This window comes from Protobothrops mucrosquamatus, unplaced genomic scaffold (assembly GCF_001527695.2).
Source record: "Protobothrops mucrosquamatus isolate PMUCROS unplaced genomic scaffold, P.Mucros_1.0 scaffold2348, whole genome shotgun sequence".
In the NCBI taxonomy this organism is placed as follows: Eukaryota; Metazoa; Chordata; class Lepidosauria; order Squamata; family Viperidae; genus Protobothrops; species Protobothrops mucrosquamatus.
This window is the reverse complement of record NW_015388428.1, coordinates 36,232-58,990: the sequence shown is the minus strand read 5'-3', so window position 1 is coordinate 58,990 and position 22,759 is coordinate 36,232. Positions and strand designations below refer to the sequence as shown.

At 36.8% G+C, this 22,759-nt stretch overlaps 1 protein-coding gene across 1 annotated transcript in view; it reads right to left on the bottom strand.

Moving 5' to 3' along the window:
- LOC107295457 (leukocyte tyrosine kinase receptor-like) overlaps positions 1 to 22,759 on the bottom strand; it is a 60,817-nt gene that overhangs the window by 2,882 nt on the left and 35,176 nt on the right. Inside the window, exons 10-18 of the mRNA XM_029285848.1 lie at positions 22,342 to 22,449; positions 21,134 to 21,286; positions 19,536 to 19,646; positions 17,656 to 17,842; positions 15,114 to 15,204; positions 14,165 to 14,229; positions 4,495 to 4,624; positions 2,353 to 2,450; positions 58 to 150 (exon numbers count right to left, since the gene is read on the bottom strand). Coding sequence (XP_029141681.1) covers positions 58 to 150; positions 2,353 to 2,450; positions 4,495 to 4,624; positions 14,165 to 14,229; positions 15,114 to 15,204; positions 17,656 to 17,842; positions 19,536 to 19,646; positions 21,134 to 21,286; positions 22,342 to 22,449 — 1,036 coding nt within the window. The remainder of the gene's footprint in view (positions 1 to 57; positions 151 to 2,352; positions 2,451 to 4,494; positions 4,625 to 14,164; positions 14,230 to 15,113; positions 15,205 to 17,655; positions 17,843 to 19,535; positions 19,647 to 21,133; positions 21,287 to 22,341; positions 22,450 to 22,759) is intronic.

Genomic DNA, 22,759 nt, shown 5'->3' with positions numbered 1-22,759 from the left:
ATATGTTTTCTTCACACTGAAGTCAACTTTTAGTAATCTCTCTTCCCTTCTCCTTACCTGTAGATATCTCGGGCCATTCCAAAGTCACCGATTTTGGCTACTCGCCCAGGACCAGAACAGGTCAAAAGGCAATTCCTTGCAGCTATATCCCTTTTAAAAAAAAGTCACAAGTGTACAAAGTGGAAGTTAGTCATTTTAAAAGACTTCAGAATCAGATAATTGCTCACTTTTACAAGAACAGCTCTGTTGTTCTCCTAACACCTTGTTACATTCAAACAATCAAATACTGTTTCCCCTGAAAAGCCTGTTTCATAGGGTGCAAAATCCACCATAGAAATATAGTTTGCAATGTGACTAGTCTCAGCAATATATCCATTCTTCCTGGTGCCAAAGCAGGATTGGACTTAGTACAAGGCAAATCATCTCCATGTTGTTGCTGAGAAAACTACATGCTGTTGAGGGGTTCTTGGGGCTCTCTCTGCTTGGCTGTTTTACTAGTTAGGTAATTAAATGTCTGCCAGAAACAGCCAAGCTCAGAGAGCACCAAGGATCCTTCATTTCAATCCTGAGCTACAAATATTCTCCTTTATTGGTACATGGTGTTAAGCTGGATCCAAGGGAAGTATTTTTAATGTGACATCTGAGGGAAATTACTAGATACCAGAAATATGCAAAATGTTTCTGAAGATTTTCAGTAGGCTGTGGAACTCACAGTTCTGAAGACTCGCGTTTAGCTTTCAAGAGATATATACCCCTCATTAAACAAATTTTGCAGTTGCTCAGATACACTTTTTGCACTTGGTTAATTTAGTCGCTGCTTTAAGTACATTTTTTAAAAGTGCTGAATAATTCAGAATCTTTATTCATCCCCCCATGGGCGATCTACTCACCTAATCCCAATAATTATAATCTCAAAACTGTCAGTATTAACAGCAAATACGGTGAGCATTTTTGTTTTTTAAAAAAGCTTGACAAATGCTCATTTTCTAAAGCTATATTGCAAAGGAAATCGGAAGGAAGGAAAACAGGATTTATATGAAATTGCTTCATTTCATTACAAGTCTGATCCCCTGCTTATGACAGATGCCTCAGGTAATGGAGAGAAAAGCTTGGTCCTTCTTTGCCATCCTGTGAGAAATCAGTCAATACATGGCCAATACAGATTTTATAATTTAAAGCAGAGATGGGCATTCCTCCAGATACCATGAAATTCCAACACGTGTCAGCCCCATCCAACATACAGAACACTGAAAAAGGACACCAAGTATAGTCTAACAATATTTCTAAACATGCCTTGCTAGTTGTAAGTTTTGGGAGGCTAAAATCTTCTATAAGGCCCCACATTGCAAAAACCTGTCATTTCTAAATACAGGAGTGTAGTCAATTCAGTATTAGTATCTTTATTAATGTACACTTTGTACATTGCTGATAGCTAGTAATTTCCTTCAGATGTCACATTAAAACACTTCCCTTCCATATCACTGCTGAATTTTCTCAGCAATAATATGAAAGTGGTTTGCCTTGTACTAAATCCAATTCTGCTTAGCTTTTTTGGAAACAGGCAAGGTAGAAGAGAGAGATGCCAACTTGGTCTTCTGAGGCAACACTGCCATCTAGTGGAATCTGGAAGATTGAAGTTAGCATAAGGTAGTATAAAAACTGCATTTGGCTTTTTGACATAAGTTTTAGTTTATTATTTTGTATAATTTACCTTACATCATTATTTTATACTAGATATGTTGTAATATTATATTTTTAAATATTGCTCTGGGACAGTAAATAAAGAAATATAGATCACACGGTGATTACATAAGTTACTTGAAATAGCACCAAGTAAGGCTACCGCAAGTAGCTGTTGTTAGTTTCAATGAGAATTCTGCTTGAGATTTTTAGAAAGTCATGATTCTTCAAGTCATAAGTTGTTCCATGGAACAAAGTTTTTATCTGTTTTGAAGCAGATCTGCCAGAAACACTTTGGATGCCTCCAAAAGCACTCATCCCAATATTAGTACACAGTAAACAGCTATTCCATCTTATTGTCCTTCTGGATGCTTGTGTAAAAAAAGAAAAAAAACACACAGATGAAGTGTAGGAAGGCATTGGGCGATTACTAATGAAGGAACTCCTGAGTGAAACAGCACAATAGCAGCATGATCAGCAAATGCTCTAATCACAAGTTTCCATAGTTCTGTCATAAGAAATTGGAAGCAAAAGATTTTTTTTTCAAGTGACACAACTTGGGCAATGTAACATTATGCAGGATCACTGATTTTTTTTAAAAAAAAGGTATCCATGGGAACCCAACAAAGGAAAAAGCACGTCTCAATCATTATGTGAAAGAACTTTACTTACCGGTGAATGAAATGGTTCTCCTCAAGATATTTGCAACCACAAGCAATATCCCTGGCAATATTGAGCAAGTCCAGCATCATTAAAGCAGATGGCTGATTCTGTATGGCATGCCATTGTGAGAGAGAAAGAGGGAGGCAAAGAAAATTAAATTCAGATAGTCCTTGTTTAGCAACTGCCTCATTCAGCAACCATTCACAGTTACAATGATCATTGAACAAGTTAATTTCACAACCAATCCTTGAATTCATAAATTTAAAGCAAAAGTAAGTTGAAGTAAGATCTTAAGCACAATTGCAGTTTCACTTTAGCCACCGCCTTTGTTTAATGACTGAGTTGCCAGTCCCAGTTGTGGTCATTAATTGAGGACCACTTGTCAATTAAGATGGAAGTGACATAAAGAACTATTTACATTGTTTAATTGTGCCCAGGACCTGTTTGAAGTGTCAACCTCTCCTGCTTCAGAAATTGAAAAGAGATAGGGAAATATTGACCTTGCTTACAAATGTCAGGTACAGTGATCTATTTCAGCTCAGAATTGATGTCTCTTTATGATGGAAGCATAGCTTGTTTCTCTCCCATTTGAAGGAACGAATAAAAACAGAGGGAACGGAACCAAATTAAAAGTGGAAAAACTGTCTCTCTCACTCCCTTCTCACTATGCCTTCTTCCCTGCCAGCTCAAGCCAAGAAAGATGGTGCTTTCCAGAAAAAAAATAAACATCTCTTCTGTTATTTTTCTGAAGCACTACATGCTTATTATACACCATATCCTGGGGTGTGTGTTTCAAGTAAGAGGGAAATGTGACTTTTGAAGTTTTTCTTTTTTGGCTCAGAGCGTCTAATGCCAATCCCACAAACTTTGTTATGCATGTAGAAAGTCAGCTAGGATTGTGCAGCATGCCAACCCGTGGCAAGAGATAATTTTAGAACAACATGGCAATCTTCTTGATGATTAGAAAAAAATAGGTTATAGAGAGAAGGGAATTACGAGGAAATGTTGGACAAAATGGTTTGATTAGAGTTGTATGTATAACTGCCAAGGAGGATAGGAAGCCAAACACACATATATATATATACTTCGTGTTTCCTGGTTTTTATATTCTTTTTCTTTTTTCTACCTTTTCTATTCTATTCTTTTTCTCACATTTACTTTACTAATGTTTTTCTTTCTTCTTTCTTTGAATGTAGTTCTTATTATCTATATAAAATCTTTTATTTTAAAAAAAAACAGAGAACAGTATATCAGTCTTTATACAGTACCTAACAGGGTGAAGGATGCAAGCACTAAAGAATTACTGTGCCGCAAGATAGGTGGCTAATAAATTTTACAAATAAATAAATAAAAAGACAAATGTAAAACGGAAGTACCTTTTTAATCCCTGCTCTGAAATCTCAGTTTGCCTGGCCACACTTGAAACCTGGTCAGAAAGGGCAACCCACACTTCCAAACTCAACCAGGTCTTTATAATACATGTATAAATAAATACCTTACATACTTGCAGATAATCCCATCTGTGGCTAAAATGAACTCAATGTTGGGGGTGAATTCTGAGGGATTCCTGGTGCTCTCTGAGCTTGGTGATTTTCTTGCAGACATTTCATTATCCAAACTAGGTAACATCATCAGTGCTAGTCAGTGCAGTGGTCTAGTACTGAGGCTGTTGCCTCATTTGGGTAATGAAACATCTGCAAGAAAACAACCAAGCTCAGAGAGCACCAGGGACCCCTCATTTCAACCCGGAGCTACAAATATTCTCCTTTATTGGGGTGTATTCTGGTAACTAAAATTCTTGGCTTATCCACAAGTACAGGCAGTACTTGTTAAACGACCGCAACTGGGACTGGCAACTTCACTGTTAAATGAAACTATCACTAAGTGAAACCATGACTATGCTTATCATCTTACATCAGCTTTCTTTTGCTTTACAGACCTACGAAGTGTAAAAATTTGAAGATTGGTCATAAAGTTATTTTTTCATCACCATCGTAACTGCAAATGATCACTAAACAAGACAGTCACTAAAGCTGCCTATATGGCAGCTACTTTATTCAAGCTGTGCAATAGTGTGAAAATAAATCCTGTTTCAACAGCTCACTGGATGCCAGAGCGGGGGAAGGTTGGGAAAAGGAAGAACTGACTCACCTCCCGAGGCCGATTCTGCCGTAGGAAGCTCTTCATATCTCCTCCAGTCATCAGCTCCAAAAGGATAAAACGAGGCAGCGTTTGCAGGCTCACCCCAATGCACTGCACTATATTCTGGTGACTGAACTTACTTCAGATTAGCCACCACACAGCAGCAAAGCAGAGGAGGGGAAAAAATGATATTGGTCTCTGATAGCAATTTAAATTTAATATCTCATTAAATTCTGATTAATTGTAACTCTATGCAGTGAATGATTTTAGACCAATCAGACCCCATCCCCCCAAAGGCCTATAGACAATGATTAATTATATAAGAAGGACCTGGATATCTCCGAGACCGCCTTCTGCCACAGATTACCTCCCATCGACCAGTACGCTCCCACAGAGTGGGTCTCCTCAGGGTGCCGTCAGCCAGCCAGTGCCGGCTGGCGACCCCAAGGGGGAGGGCCTTCTCTGTGGGAGCTCCCACCCTGTGGAACGAGCTACCCCCAGAGATCAGGGTGATCCCTGATCTTCCTTCCTTCCGCCGCGCCCTTAAGAGATGGCTATTTCAGCAAGCGGGACTGGCCTAGGGGAAATTTTTAGCTGGGTTTTAATATAATTTTAAATTAACATAGGCCTAAATATTATATCTTCTTTTAATTGTGTTTTAATTATAGTATTTTGTATTTTTGTAATTGTTTTATCTGGCTGTTAGCCGCCCTGAGTCCGTAAGGAGAAGGGCGGGATATAAATACAATACAATAAATAAATAAATAAATAAATTTTGAGTAGAACATTGATTCTCGCATGTATTAAATTTTCCAGCTTTTTTCTTGTAATCCATGGAGTTCACCAACACTCCATTCTTAAAATCTGGCAACAAATTATGGCAATAGAAGTCTTGACTGTTTCCAGAAACATAACCAGTCAAATGGGAGTACTAAAGCTGTGATAAACTTTGGACACTTATTTTACTAAAATAAAACCCTAGTTTTCCAAAAAGCAGACTCAGGTTGCAGCTGGGCCATTCTACATCCTTGGCATGTCCTCTGTGCCGTTCAGTGACCAGGAAAAAGTAGGCAACTGCTTGGTGCAAAAATATGGCCTGAACCTGTTCTAAACTATTATGGAAACTTCTCTCTCCATAGCACCTTCCCTGTCTTTAAGATGGCAAATGGGAGAACATATGGTAATTATTAGGTGCAAAAATAGGTGACTGGTCTTATCTATGTGCTTGAGAGTATAACTTAGCTAAAAACCAATCTCATTCCTCATTGCAAAATGGCACAGCAGTTATGTTATTTGGACCAGGGAGACTCAGGTTAAACTCTCTTCAACCATGGAACTCACTGGTTGACTTTGGGCCAATCCCATTTTCTCTCAGTTTACTTTCCCTCTCAAGGTTACTATGGGGATAAAATGAGGGATGATTACCATGTAAATCACTTAGATTTATCAAAGAAACTGTTGCTATGGATATGATAAATAAATGAGACCCCAAAAATAATGCTGTTGAAATTGAAATGGAACAATCTCTGCCAAAACCACTAGATTTAAGCTTCTCCTAATTGCCATGATGCTGATACCTTTTTAGCCCATCCCTGCTTCCCATATCCCCAGGATTGATAACAGGAAAAAGCAGATATACTTTCCCAGTGCTTTTTTTGTAAAGAAAAAAGATGCCGGAACTCACACACGTCATACAACCCGACTTGCCTACTCTACAAGGTTCCATCCAAAAAAGGTGCCGGAACTCCGTTCTGGGCGTTCTATGACAAAAAAAGCCCTGTGCTTTCCATACTTAGATGGAAAATGCTTGTATCATCACATTCTTAAAAATAATGATCCCAAGATGGATGCCATCTGTACATATGTATAATTAGGTTTCCCGGTGAAGAAATGCTGATGTGAGTACATAAAGCATGAACTGTTGATATGATTTGGTCTCTCATTATAATCCACAGTGTTAAATTGCTAGTAAACCTCTTGTAGAGAAATAATACCACTGAGGAAAGAACAGGACTTAACACTCTTTGAAATTCAACCAAACTTTAAAATAAATTTTAAAGCCCTTTCCTTCTGTGTAAATAAATTTGCAGATGGAACCACATCGGCTACAGTATATTTAACTTATCCATGGCAAAACAGTCATTTCATGACATTAAATGACACTCATAAACAGACGGTTTTGGGCAACCAACTCATTATTGCTGTTTGGACAATCAATGTATTTAATGTTTTGTTTGTTTTGGCCTTCAGACCAGAATTCTTATGAATTCTGGGTGTGGAGAGCCTTAAATACTTTTCCTGTGTTGTAAAAAGTAAAAACATACATCCCTCAACTGAGGCTTGAAACATAAATACTTATAAATCAATTATTTAAATAATTAAAGTATAATTTATAATTAATCAAAACAATTCTCCCTGCTTCTTGTTCCAAAAGGATTAAATTATTTTTTGAAGTTCTCTTCTACAAAGAGGCAATAGTTAACCCAACTGAAAATATGTCCATGAATATATAAAAATCTCATATATTTATCAATAATTAGAATTGTGATGTAGCTGAACTGTTTTATGGGTTATTTACTAATATTTGAATTTTTTTAATAAATGTTTTATTAATTTTCTATTTTCACAAACAAGTGCTCAATAGACAACGTGATGACTGAGTCCATTAGTGAGTCCATTAGTGATTCTATGGTACATATAAGTTTCTTCCAACTAAGTTTCTTCCAACTATTACACCCGCCAGTACATCCTCTCTTGTTTTGGTAATAACCATTTTTCCGCACTAAGCAAATATAATTCTTATTGTTAGTAAACATACAATTGCATATCAACATTTGTTATATTTTTCTAATAATATCAATTTAAAATATCTTTTCTAGCCAAAGCATATCTTAATTGCATTTGCACCCAATTTCCACTTATTTAATCCATATCCTATTTTCACTTTTTTCAATTTTAATTTCCCATCCATGTTCAAAATATCCCAATCATTTATAATTTCAAAACAAGTTATATTTGGGCAACCAAAAGCATCCCTTATTCAAAGTTCTTAACATATTCTTATTTCCTTTTTCATACCAAGATATAATATTCTGATTACAAATACTATCTAGTTATAATAATACTTCTATTTCTAACAGTCTATTCTTAACCATATTTAAACCTCTAATTAATAACATAGCATCCCCTCTAATAGATCAAATCTTCTGTTTCCTTCAATATTACTCTAGCTTTCTTTCTTTGCCAACTAACTTTCTAAGTCAGTGCTTTTGGATCATCAAATAATTCTTCCTCTATTTTTGTATATATTATTTGAAACAAGAGAAACAATTTGGTTAAAGTGTTTTTGGAAGAGCTAGCCTGTTGATATTCATTAAACCACCTCCATCCTTCACCAGTTCCCCACCGTTCTGTTCATGACTTTATCTTCCATTCCATTAGCTCTCCTTCCTTGTCATTCAGTATGTTCTGATGTTGGTTTATAAAATGTCTTCTCCATTTCCAATATTATCGCTGTGTTTTCTGAGTTTTCATTTATCTGAGTCTGGTCATTAGTTTCTTCCTTTAGATCGTCAATGTTTGTGTCAGCATTCTCTAGTTTTCCTTCTATTTTCTGGGTTGCTTGTTCCTTCTCTGTAGTTGTTTTTTGAGTTTGTAGATTTAAATTAGAAAATTGTTCTTTTAATTCCTTTGTATTATTTTTAACCTGCTCACAAGCTAAAGTAATTGTTTTTTGTATTAATTTCAACATGGAGAGAATTTCTTTCTGTGTTTCATCAGTAATTTTTTGGTGATATGGCAAGTTAAGGCTACTGGGAACAGATGTTAAAGATGGTGTTTTACTATTTAAAGCTGAGTATGAAACATCCATTTTATTTTATTTTTGTAAGTAGCCTTTGTAGATTTATCCAACCAACTGTCTGTTCCTGAATCTCCCCTAAGCAGATATAAGTAAAATTCAAATTTTTCTGTCCAGTAAGAAATATATACTTTCTGTCCAGGGAGAAAAAAAGAACCATTGAAGGTTGTTTAACAATCAAGATTTATAATCCAAAGGGTTCCATATGCTTCTTCAACAAGAAAATAAATCCATAATACAGTTCTGAAAGTCAGTATTTATGTTCAAAATTCAGACAGGCCAAATTTAGAATATTTGTTATCAGCTCTGCCACACAGATAAGAAGCCCCCAAGCCTGTTCCTTTTTTCTCAGTTGCAATTCTCAATAGTAAAAGCTTCTAAGGCCAGCCAAAGTCTTATCTAGTTCTGGACTTCAAGCCAAGTTTCTTTTAGGCATAAATAAGTTGTAATGCCATAATTCACGACTAGATGTCATCAACCCCACTTTCCAGTTTTTAGATTCAAAACTTATATTGTAAACTTTTCAAGTCTTTTTTTAAAAAAAGGTCTTAAAAACACTTTTAGTCCCCAAATTTTCAAGCTGTATGTATATATTAATCCCAAATAAGTCTTATAGGTTTCACCATTATCCCCAAGTAATTAATTCGCCGCTTTTCTTTTCTGAGGGAATGGGGCAGAAATTCCCTTTCCCTATTTCATTGGGGAGAGTGCTTTGGGCAAAATTTCAGGAAGAGGTCTTAAAACCATAAAGAAAGGATCAGGACCCAGTTTCATCTACATTGCTGTAAAGTTGCTTGGTAGTCTTGTTGACTTCCGTTGTTAGCAGCTTTGGACTGGCTACACGAATGCAGCCAGTCTTTCCCCCACTGGTTTGGAGGGATCCTTGGATCAAACAGGAGGGCTGCCACCCCCCCACGATCAACAAGAGTCCCCTCCTTGCTTGCCACCTTTACAGGGTGACTTTTGACCCTTTCCAGGGTCCCCCAGCAGGACGAAACCAAATGTGAAAGACGGAGCTCCGTCTTCCTGCATCTGTATCGCTGCAATGTCAAAACCAGAAGAACTACATGCAGCCCAATATGCAAGCTATGATAGGATTGAGTCCAGATTTTTCATTCACCCTTTGGGAGCATCCCTGACAAACATCTTTTTGGATTATTGCTGGATTATTTTCAGGAAATAGGAATGGCAAATGTTACTGCCTCCTCCCTAGTTCAGGCAATAGAAATCATCCCAGTTTGCTGAGATGGAAACATCAACTTTGATTAGAGAAAACTCACAAGCTACATTTATTGGTAACTAGAAGCTTCTAATAGATTTTTTTTTGCATGAAAAAAGTAAACTTGTGATTTATGCTTTGATGATTAGACAGGATAGATTATAGAAAGAAAAATAGTATTATGTAACTCTAGAAAGCTTATAATTGTAGTTATAATTGTTGTGAGGAATACTGGAAGCTATTTTTTTATATCTTTTCCCCTTATTTTTCTTCACTTTTTTTTCTCTTGCACTTTTTTTGCTTTCTCTTTGCTTTCTCTTTCTTTTTTAATTCCTTACTTTATATTAGTTTGTATTACTGTAGCTTTGGATGTGTGAACAATGGTGTGTATAGGATTTTAATTCAAAAAAGTAATTGGAAATGCATCCCAGTGACAGAAGTTGCTTCTTGATGGAAGGAGCCCTCTTCATCACACCTGCTTTTCAGGTCTCCAACCCATAGAGCTTTTCAAGATTATAGAAGGTCAGCTCACTTATCAACTATAAGTGTCTTTAACGGAAGGACTTAGCCAAAAAGGATTTCAGGAGACTATAGTTTAACAAATGGTTGCAGAGGTGTTAGAGTTGGCTGAATTTCCTCTTAGGGCTTGTCCACAATCTCTCCAGCTTCAGTTTGAAATTCTTGAAGGACACCTATATATCATGCAGTGTTTTCTCATCTCCAATCCTTAGCTAATGTGTTTTTTTTCTGAAAATGGAGCCTTCTGATCTGCAGGATGTACTGTATAGTGATTCAGCTGCAATTGAGCTGACAGTGCAATACCAAGTGGGATCTGCTCACCTCCTATAAGGCACACTCCATCCCCTGCAGTCATCCACAGTGGGTAGGGGCTGACAAACAGGATGCCTGGTCTTATGACCCTTTGAAGTAATGTTTACTCTTCCTTCCTATATCCTCTGTGCAAAACCTTGGCAGGTTGCACAGAGGAGAAATGCTTGTTGATGGGAGAGCATCCTTCTGCCACCCCCAGAGCAGTGTGTAAGCTTGTTACATGGGGGATCTGAGAGGACAGAGTCATACTTTCACCTCTCGACAGGCAGTATTGCTGTGTCAATCTCCACCATCTCACCCTCGTGGATTAGGCAGACACAGCAGGGATGGGTAGGGTCTTACCAGTAAGGCAAAAGCAGAAATCCCCCAGCCACCCCATAGATCAGGTTCTAGCAGCCTACTAAACCCACCACTCTAGCCATCTGGCAGAACTTCGCTCCTCATTAGGTCCAGCCCACACTGAGGAGGTTTTCAGGAAAGTTTTTCTTGCTAACAGGGTAACATAATCATGCAGCTCACCTTTTGCTGCAGTAAACTGTTAAGACATTAACCCTCAGACCTTCATTCATGAAGCAGTGTTAAGAAGGGTTATGGGGACAGATGAAGTTTATTCTGGGGTACTTTTTGGACTGCAAGATGGCACATGAAACCAGCTATCTAGAAGTGCTCTTAGATATTCCTTCTAGAAATACACCAGAGTTATTTGGAGAGATGGTGAAGAGGGGAAAAGAAAACACAGGCTGACAAAGACACAGTCAGAAACATTTTGGGAGAAGAGTCCTGAGAAAAACAAAGGAAAAACTTAAGGAGGAATTTCATTGTTCAATCCTGTTTTGGCTGTGATTTCTGAAGCTTCCCCTCCTTGCAGCTGGCATGGCCTGTCTTCAATAAATGCATCCTGTATATTCTAGGCTTAGGGATTTGTACTTCAAACTTGGGAACTTTAAAAAGTATTAATTTTTTTAAATAACATACACTACACTTTCTCAGCATGGAATAATTAAAGAAATATTCCACTGCCACTTCATTGGGTAATATCTCATTTTCTTGAATGGTGGAAAGAGCCAACCATAAGAACATATTTGAAAGTATCCAGTGGACAGATGTTTAAAAAATGCAAACATGCACGGGTGCCTACTCAGAAGTCCCTGAGTTTGGGAGGGATGCAGTCATGTCTGATTGGGCCTCAGCCACTTGTTGGAGTTGAAGAGGGAAGCAATCTCTTACAAATGGCTCTAGGAATGTTTTTCATGCCAAGCATTTAGGGAGAGGCAGATAGCAATTACAGCTGATCAGCACCTAGCTATAAATCAAGGTACTTTTCTGATGTGCAGAAACCTGCTGAAAGTTTTCCTAAGGTGTGTCTCATTTCTATTAAAAAATGTGTATGTGTGTGTAATACACTGTTGAAACTGCCTGTCATGAAGAGTCAACTCAGACTTTGGCTTCTCCTGGGATGCTGAAGCACCTCTTTTTTTTAAAGTTATTATCCAATTTTAATTGGAAATACTATAGCCAGAACCTGAAGATATGTTGGTCTATAGATCCAACAATTCCCAGTCAGGAGATCTGCAAATAGTAGTGTTTATAGCCCATTTTCTGACTCTTCCTTCACACCATAAGAGCCACAGAAATAACACTCCCTAGGTGGAGAATATGTATCTGACCTTGAAAAGGTAAGCAAAGTCACATATAGATAATATTTAGATATGAGACAACCAGGAATTGGGAAGTTAAAAATCTAAAAATCTTAAAAGAAAGCAGTGACAAAATATTTAATATTGGCAACAAAACTATATGGGCACTCACTGAATCCTGAGCCCAATTAAAGGGAGTCCTGAATACACAGTGATTAAAAAGCAAGCGACATCTATTAAAATATGTAACTAATAACATGTAGAGATGAGGAAGGTGTTCAGTGCTGATCAGTCCAATCCTTTTACATGAATATATTCAGCATAGTTCTCTGCCATGTGACACCTACCTGGGAGTGAGTCATGTTCTGGCACTGTCTTGTGTGAGCATTCATGTTTATGTTGCAACTCTGATGTAGACACCTATTTATAGGCTGCCAAAAGAATTGCCTCAATGAAGACCTGAAATCAACTAGATGATCCTTCCCCGTGTCATTGCACATGAAAGTAATGGACTTTGAATTTAAAAGGAAAAGAAGAAGATGGCCAGCTAGTTACTTAGCTAGGCCTCTACTAATGCTGGCTGAAGTTCCCAATGGAACTTCATTAGACTTTTTGAAAAAAATATATTAGTAGTGGTCATATTGATAATATCTCTGGATCCCTCAGTCCTAGACGACTTTTGCCCAGTATCTAAAAGTCATACACTGGAGATAAGAGATGGTATGTACATATTTTGATTTTTAATAATACTTGTACTGAAGATTGCACTAGTACAATAAAAACTAATACAAACTACAAAAAAATAAAATGAAATGGAAAAAATGGAAAGTGCACAGAGAGAAAGAAAGAAAAATAGAATGGAAAATGTATAACAGTGAAAGTATAAGAAAGAAAAAGAAAAGAAATACAGCATATAAAGAAAGACTTCCCCATCACAAAAGTATAAACAATTTAAAGAACTTATCACCTTCTATATCTCATCTCTTATCTATGAATAGATCCTTCAAAACTCATCATTCAGTCTCAATCAGCAAAAATCCATGAAAGTTATCAGAAATAACAAGATATCAGTTTTAACCTTGATCAAATAAATCCACTTTATATTCCTTCCTTTTATTTTTAACAGTCTTGATTTTTAATCCCTTCAAATCATATGCTAGACTTTGTTTACTTTTCATTTTTTCTTTGTCTCTTTTCGCAAATCCTTCAGAACTTTGAAAAGTCTCTTCTGTAAATCCAGTACAGGAGAGTCATCCAAATCACTCTTTGGGTTTGCTTTTGTATATCCCTTGTAATTATTAAGACATTAGCTGGTTTCATTTGCAAATACAGTATAGTATCTTTTCCCATATTATTCTTACAGCTTGTCATTTTTGAATCGACTTTCAGATTGGTCTCAATCTTGTCCAGTAAAACTTGTTCCTCTTCCATAACATCCTTTAAACATAGTTTATCTATAGAGGCAGACATTCTTAAAATTAATTTCTGGGTCCAGTATTCAAAAATATCCTTCAATACATCCAATATTAAAGAGTTTTGCTCCATTCTGTGTAAGAAAAATTAAATATTTTTCCTCTTTAATTGTAATTTTTATTTCCTTTTGGTTTCCTCTAGTGTCCTAGGTTCAAATTGCTCTCCTATCACATCTTCTTTAAAGAAGTAAAAACAATAGCCTTTTACCACGTTACCCAGAGAGGTTTGGCTGACCAGAAAAACCATATCCAGTCACCAATTTTGCCACAATGCCACCTGTACGCCTTTGGAGATGTGTAATTTGCCTTGTCCTCAGTATGTACATACTTTGAATGAGTGTAAGTCTGAATTGTACTGTCAATATATAAAAACTAGATTTCAGCAAGCTGCAAGCTTTTGCTCACTAGCTTCTTTCAGGACACTGTGAAATTAGAATTTTTACAGAAACACTCTTAAAAGCTCTACTACCAACTGGCAGTTTCTGGAACAGAATTAGGGATACAGTATGTGGCTTGTATAATGCATATCTTATTGCTGTCTTTTTAAAATTGATGCTGCTAAAATCAAATGCAAATAAAATCTCTTGAGACAGATTTTTAGTTATGTCTTGTTCACCATGTTAACTATAATCCTGTCTAAGAAGAAAGTTTTAAAATGCACCTGATTATCAGTGCTTCCATTAGGAAATCCATCTCATCCTGTTCTGAAGAGATTTCGGGCAATGTCTGTTGAAATGAAAAGGAAAAAAAATGAATCAATTGCAAAGGAAGATTACTAGCAGGAGGAAAATGGGAAGGCATTCTTAAACAACACTTAGGTTGTGTTTCATTTTTATACTGCTTCTCACCCTGAAAACTAACAAAGTTGAAAACTTTGAATAAACCATTTAAAACAAATCCTGAAAACATGATTATAGCATTGATGTCAATCAAAGCCTCTGATATGGACAATATAACACACAGAGATGCTCATTGTCTGCCCCCATTTACCTTCCAATTCAGAGCACAGCATTACAGATACAGGAGATTGAGTAATTAAAGGGGGAAAATAGAGTTGAGTGGGAATAGAGAATCTTTTTGGTGATACCATCCTGATTTGGAAATGTCCTCTTTAAACAATTCATTGGCCTTACTTTTTATATCTTTTTGATGTCAGGCTAAGCATGCTCTGCTTATCCATACCTTTGATCAAACATACTCATCAGGTTCAACTGCCTCAGTTCTTTTAACTGTTTAGGAAAATGTGTATTGCTTTTTTGGTGCACCGTGCTATGGTTACTTGTAAGCTGCTCAGACGTTTGTTATAATGGAAACATCAGATAACATTTCAGAAATAAAGAAAACAAAAAGAACGTAAAATTCATTAGTTGTGATGATAGGTACTGTCTGATATACTGTCTAGCTAATCTTGACTGATCTTGAAATAAAACTAAGCAGAATCAGATATTGTTAGTTCCTGGATAAGACATCCTCCATGAAATCTGATGACTAATAACCATGTTAAAAAGTTTTGAAAAATTCCAGAAGAAGGCAATAGGTACCCAAAGTAATCAAGAGTCCGTAAAGTTATCAAGAGTCAGACTCAGCTAATGTTAGCTGAAGACACTAACCTTGATAGCCACCTGTAGAGGACTGGGATCTCCTGTGATTCCCACCACTGTTCCTTTGTAAACTTCACCAAATGCCCCGTGTCCAAGTTCCCTAAAGGAAGGGAGAAAACAAAAACACACATTCAGTTACTTTGTACCCTTCCTATATCTACGCCAAGTAAACACTTCTGATTACAAAATGTTGAAAGATCCAGGAACCGTTGGAACTGTCCATTAATATTAGGTTGTTAATATACACATTAAGCATTGTTGATGAAATATGCGTGCAAATAGCGGTAGCTTTAGCATTTTCCCACAAAACAATTGCTTGGATTTAGAGCTGTCTAACTAAACTCAGGCTCTCTTTCCTGCACTACAATTATAAATGTGTGTCCAAATGCTATGTTCAACACGCATTCCACAAGGGAAGGGAAATTCTTATAAAATGGCCCTTCTTACTCTTAGCCAAGTTTAGAAATATTAGCACCTGTAAAGAGATGAGCATTTTATAAATGCAACCATCTCTTCATTTGACAGACCACAACAGCATTCCTGTTACAGTAGGTTCAGGAACATATTACAAAGAAGAGACAAAAATAGCCAAACTATTCTTACCCATGTTTGTACCATTATAGCAGAATAATAACATGTACAATTTTAGTGAGTGTTACTACTACCACCTTCATGTCAGAAGCACCTACGGAGGTTCTTTCTTCTCCATTCATGTCCCCAGTGTTTTCTCACCAAAGTGGTACCTATTTATCTACTTGCATTTGCATGCTTTCGAACTGCTAGGTGGGCAGTCGTTGGAACAAATAGATGGGAGTTCATTCCGTCATACAGCTTGCTCTCGGGTTTTCAACTGCGTGACAGAATGAGCTCTCATCTATTTGTCCCAGTTCCTGCCTACCTAGCAGTTTGAAAGCATACAAATGCAAGTGGATAAATAGGTACCACTTCAGTGGAAAAATATCAGGGACATGAAAGGAGCCTCCTTAAGCATCACCTGGGCAATGGTGATGCGTTAAGAGGTAGTTAGTTGAAGTGGCTAAAGGCTACTCAGCATAAGGCTATGAGTTCTATTTCTGCCACAGGCATGAATGACTTTTGGTCAGATCCCATCTCTCAGGACCGAGAAGAGGGCAAGGACTTCTTCTGAAAATGCTACCAAGAAAACCATATGGACTTGAGCACATGATCAACAGGAGTTGAGACTAATTCAAATCCCAACCCCCATTCCATTACACTTTTTTGTTTGCTTAAGCATCAATCTGGCTAGCATGAATGTTCTTAACGAGAGAAATGACTTGTGTGCATCTAATATTTTCTTAAAACCATGCTTGGGCTTAAAGAAGAAGAGAACAACCAGAAGCAGGGTGGGATGGACTCAGTTCCAGTGCTGATTATTGCACTGTTGGGAGATTTGAAAAAACAAGTTAGGGATTAATTGTCAGAGAAAATCTATGAATTTGGTTGCTAGGAGTCAAAAATGACTTCATGACACATAATTAATCAATCAATTAATCAGGTCTTTGGGATGAGGTTGAGGTTATGAAGAATATCCATGGGGATGGATAGTGGAATAGTGATAGTAAGAGATAGCGTTTTATTTGTGAACCACTGTTGAAGGTGTCACACCTGGTACCTGCAGTGGATTTTGCTGATCTAAGAATTAGCCTTTTTGTCAATCAGAAGGTATTCAACAAAGCTTAGTCTACCTTCTCCAAATTCTGCCTTGGACTTACTTGGCAATCTTTTCAGGGCCTGGTGTACTACTTTAAATTCCTATTTACCGTCGTCCAAATTCATAAAAAAAGATATTCAAATAAAAATAAATTGTACAACTAGAAGACATATACATACTACACTTAATGGAGGAATGAATAGAGAATGAACTTGCTGAAATGGCCAAGTTGACTGCTTTAATTCAATATAAGACATTGTCTAAGTTTAATAATGATTGAAAAATCCTTTTGTCATTGTGTGGTAAACAGAAAAAAAATGAAGTAAAGATATATGGTTTTGAGGATTAGAATAAAAACAATAGATTATAGAGAAAATATAAACGCTGCTGTAACCATAGAATAAGAGGTTAATTTATATCTATACTTATAACTGCTGGAAAAAAAAATCCGGGTCACTTTATAATCCTTTTTTCCCCATTTTCTTTGATTTCTGCACTTTTATCTTTGCTCTTCTTTCTTTTCCTTTTTTTTCATTCTAAATATTAGTTCTCATTATTTTTTTCCCTGAATTTAAAATTCTAATAAAATTGTATTATTAACAATAATGATAATATATTGAATTTATATGTTGCCCAAATCCTAGCCACTCATGATAATTGGATATATAAAGTCTTAGTTTAGGCAAACTAGAGGCCAATTGTAGATTATTTTTTTATCAATAATAAATCACTAAGTTTTGCAGAATTCTATGCCTTCCTGTTAAGATACTGAGATTCAAAACTGGTAGAGTCAGAATTAGCGCAATTTCCCAGTCCTGGTGACTCAGGCTATAATTCCCCCTTCTAAATTAGCAAGTACACAGGGCAGCTAAGTCTTACTGAAGTAAAGAAATATTCTTTCGCGGGATCTCTTTAAGTTCACTGAGCGTGGCCATCTTTCCTGCAAAGCTGTAGTTGGGGTTATAATCTGTCATGATAGTAGAAGTACGGATTTTGCTTAGGTTATAATCTGGATTCTGCAGATGGGCTCTGGTTCCTTCTAGCCTCTTTTTCTTTCGATGATAAACTGAAAAGAAAACATGAACGAGAATCTGAGAAGAAAAGAGAAATTAAGCCACGCGAACAACAGATATAACATTCCAGGAAGTCTGTCTCAAAATGTTTAGACTTACTTCTCTTTGCTAGTATTTTTAAATTTTGTTACTATATTTTTTGCAGAATTACAAGTTAGCTTTTTTAACTGATCAGGCAAACACTTTTAGAATGTGCCTTGGTCAAGAGCAGATACAGTCATATTGGTGAGAGGAATAACCCCAATTCCTGAAATATTACACTTTTTAATGAGTTCTAATACAAGCAAGCTGTGGATTCATGATTACTTAAGAAATTGGTGTAATATGGTACAATGACAAGCTTCAAAATACAAGCCTTTTTCTCTCAGGGTGAAGCAAAAAATTCAGGAAAAAAACACACATTATATTCAACATTTAGCCTTAGCAAACACAACTCTCAGGGGTGGCTTGAAAGGGGACTATGCTGCAGATGGTGGATTAAATATACCACACAGAAATGCATGCATGGCTGTGAATGGATTTAAGCATTAAGTAGCTCCTTTTAGCAGAAAAGCACGTTTGCTTATTTAATCAGAAAGCTCTTTTAAAACTTTTGCCTAGGCTTGAAAGCCAAAAATGAGATGTTAACTACAGATGGACTGAATTATTTCCCTTACTCATCAAAAAAAGACGTGTAAGATAAAAAAAAACTCATCAGTGTGAAACATACAAAGAGAGAGAAAGAGATACAGACACAAATATTATATATCACAGCTGTTGTTTTACTGACTTCTATATCCACTGAAATGTTGAGTCTCTTTGCTTTGGATTAACTGTCAAATCAAGCCGTGTTTCCCCACATGGTTTTGAATGACATTCATCCCAAATGGAACAATAATATATCACCTTGATTCACTGGACATTTTTTTTATAATATTAAAATAAAAAGCAAGGCAATTCTTTACCACCCACTGCATGATGCAATGAACAACACCTCCCGGATCCAAATCAAACTGCACAGGATAAAAAGCCAACTATTTTGGCATATAAAACAGGAAATCCCATTAGTATCATCTCTTATAATGAAAATGTAGAAATTACAAAGTAAATAACTAAAATCAATTAATTTTAACGAATTAAAATGTTTAATATATAAACCTATGTGTATCTTTGTTCAATCAGTTTAGTGTTTTTAGGAATCCTTTGTCCATGGTTACTATTTTCATCAAGTAGTTCAATGAGACTGCAGCCCCATGTGAAAGCAAGGTGATCACACTCCCTTAAAGTGTTCATGTTATTCTCCACAATTGCAATAGGTGGATTCAAATTTGCTTTCAAACGTGAAAAGAACTGAGATCCAGTGGGAACCCCCTGTTGGTGCAAGGGGATAGAGTTTTTACATTCTGATGCTTTTTCTGCATTCTGTCCCACTATCTCCATTCTGGTTCTGATGGTCCTCTGAAGAAACTTTTCAGGAAGCCACAGCAGTCTTCACAGGAAGGAAAAAACTACAAAATTGTTCCTCCACAGGTCACATCCTCCAACACAAAACATTACTAAGCATTAATCTGGATCCAAAGCACTGTTTTACAGATTGTCAACAGTTTCCAACCTTCCTTCCCAAGAACATCGATAAATCCTTGAAAGGGGCCAGAGATGTGAACAAATGAATTCGGATATGCCCAAAATACAGCAGATGCAACTTACCAATTGATAGGCTACCACAAATGAGAATCATAACAAGCACCACAATCACAGCAATCACTGTCAAGAGGAATGGGAGAGGCAAGTGCTCTTCTGGAATGGGTTCCCGGATAACTAGACAAAACATGATATGTAAGCATTTAGATTTCAGTTTAGGACTTTAAACAGGGTTTCTTAAAAAGCCCAAGCAACTCCTTTCCACCCTAACATCTAAGAAGTTCATAAACAGAATGTGGCCAATTTCCTTGTGATAGAAAACTGAAAGAAGAAAGATTGAGGGCACAAATGTGTACCCAAATTACTAGATATAATGCAGAGGAAAAGGATGGGCTGTAGATGAACTAACAATAGTATAAATACATTTATAAATTAATTATAAGAAATAATTATTTATTATGCTATATTATTTTATAATAAGTTAAGACAATTGGGTTTGTCTAGTTTAGGGAAAAGAAGGACCAGGGGGTGACATGGTAGCAGTGTTCCAATATCTCAGGGGTTGCCACAAAGAAGAGGAAGTCAAGCTATTCTCCAAAGCACCAGAAGGCAGGACAAGAAGCAATAGATAGAAACTAATAAAGGAGAGAAACTTCCTAACAGTGAGAACAATTGACCAGTGGAATGGCTTGCCTTCAGAAATTGTGGGTGTTTCAACACTGGAGGTTTTTAAGAAGAGACTGGATAGCCATTTGTCTGAAATGGTATAGGGTCTCCTGCTTGAGCAGAGAGTTGGACTAGAAGACCTCCAATGTCCCTTCCAACTGGCACGGCTGGCAAGAAAGGGGAGGGGAAGGTGGTGGGAGAGAGCAGCAGCATTACAGCAGGGCAGGTGGTGAATCCTGCCCAGTAAAACAGGTGAGTTTCTAGGAGTTGTTGGTCTAACCAAGTATCAAAATTTGCCTCTTCTATTAAAAGCAGTGACTGGTTGTCTTTTTCCTGCTGGCAGGTGATACCACAGGAGTTCAATAATTTCTTTCCTTAAATGTTCCAGATTAAAGCTTTGAGGAGAGCACCAATAGCTGTCCTGGTTGCAAAGACAAACATGCTTAGCAATAGACCAGTGAAAAATATAGCAGCATACTTTAATGCTGCTTCATGGACTGGAGAAAAGCACATAATGCAGATATTATGAACAGGCCATATAGTTACCTCAATGTTCACCCTCAAATCCTAGGGAATTTAGTTTAATGGGGTTGCCAAGGGATCTTTAAACTACATAGTTTTACCACACATTTTTAAAGAACTATAGTAAAGGTCTATTTGCTATTAATAGTTGTTATTTTTAAAATTTAGATGCTACCTCTTCAAAGCCACAAGTAGCTTACAACAATTAGAACAGCAACAATACAGAATCACACACTCTCTCAGTTCAAAATGTGCAGTCACTTGTTGAAATAACTTTCCATTTAAATTAAATTAATTAATAATAAACACATACAACAAAACATAAAACAAAATGAACAGTTTTAGTGTACAATTTTAGAGGTGAAAAAAGATGGCTGTTAAACCGGCTAATTGTTTCTTTGATCTAATCCTGGTGAAGGTTGGTGGGAAAGCAAGAAATGGAACATTTTATTTGCAATCCCTTTTTCGTATTTTACCTGTGCAGGAAACATTGTCATTAGCCAAGATGGCCCCAGCTGCACAAATACAGACAGGTAGGTGACTGCCAGGTTCTTGTTTGCAGATACCTGATTGACAATGGCTGCAATTCACATAGACTTCAATGGCTATTTCACCGTGACTTTCCATAACTAAAGAAGAAAGGGATGGAAATTATAGTTCAAATGTTTCTTTAAAAAGCACATTTCTAAAAAGAGGTACAGGTGTAATCTGCTAAGGAAGAAGGGACATTTCCTCAGCAGATCTTCTATCTGTATATTTTTTTCCAATCATAAATATCAGACTTTTGCCCAGCATCTGATAAATTATAGCCACATATCTTGAAGACTAACAGAAGATTATCTTTTCAAGACAGAACCAAATATTGTAGGCAAACACATTTGCTTCGATTACTGACTATACGCGCTATCAATCATAGAACAGGCTGCCATATGGTGGGGTGAGTTCTCTTTCTTTAAAGATCATCAAGAAGGGGGTGGATGGTCATCTGTCACAGATGCTTTAGTATAATGTTGCTCAGCCTCAGCATTGTAAAGATGTACGGATTTCAGCTCCCGGAATTCCTTAGCTAACATTCCATACTGGCTTTCCATGATTCCAACAGGGGAAAAAAAGCTTGTGGCCTCTTAAATATAAACATATTAATCACAGCAGTAAGTTTCATTAACTGAAGAGCATTCTAAAGTGGATTCTAATTTAAAAAAACTGTGCCATACACAAAGCTTTCAGTCATTAAGCATGGAATACTACCTGATTTTTAGTAAATCAAAATGTGTATTTTCCCAACCTTTGGAAAATATATTTACTATGGAAAATAATTCCAATTCTGGAATATTCGTGCATGCCAGCACTTGCTACCTCAGACCTGCCACATTGGGGCAAAGCTGCATAAGCAGCTTCTGAGGTGACTGAATTTGAACTTCAAACATGCTGTGGCATGTTAATGTGTCAGAAGAACTGAAAGCATTTTTAATCTGTTTGGATAATGCCATCAAAAATGATTCCATTATACCGATATAGCAGAGTTCACAGATAAATGGCATCGTTCTTATGTGGTCTTGAATCTCCAGGCTTCCCTTAATCCCCCTAATCCTCCTTTTGTTCAAAGAGTGGATACAGAAGGAACATGTGAATAGATCAATATACCCGAGGGACAAGATAAATGATATCTTGTCATTTATCTGACCTGCTAGAGGGCTCAGGAAGATCTCCCCAATTGGATTCACAAAGGAAACACCATGCTGTCCATCAGCAGTAATGTCATCCGTTTCAGAAGCACGTCCACCTACAAAAAACAAAAACAAAAAAAACCCAAAGAGACATATTTAACAAGATACAGGGATCCATAGGTTACCTAGTTGCCAAGTGATCCAAACTGAAAGAATTAAAGGAGAATCTTTGTACTGAGGTCCCAGTGCTGTTCCCTTCCCCCCCTGAAATTTGCTGGAAATGGTTTTTATTCTATGTTTCAGAATAGCCTTTAGTAGAAAAGTTGTATCTTCATTCTAGATGCATTATTTGAGATCCTGGCACAAATGTGGCTATATATATTTAAATTCTTTGCTATACCCTCAAATTTCTATGGGTTTGATTTTCTCAGATGA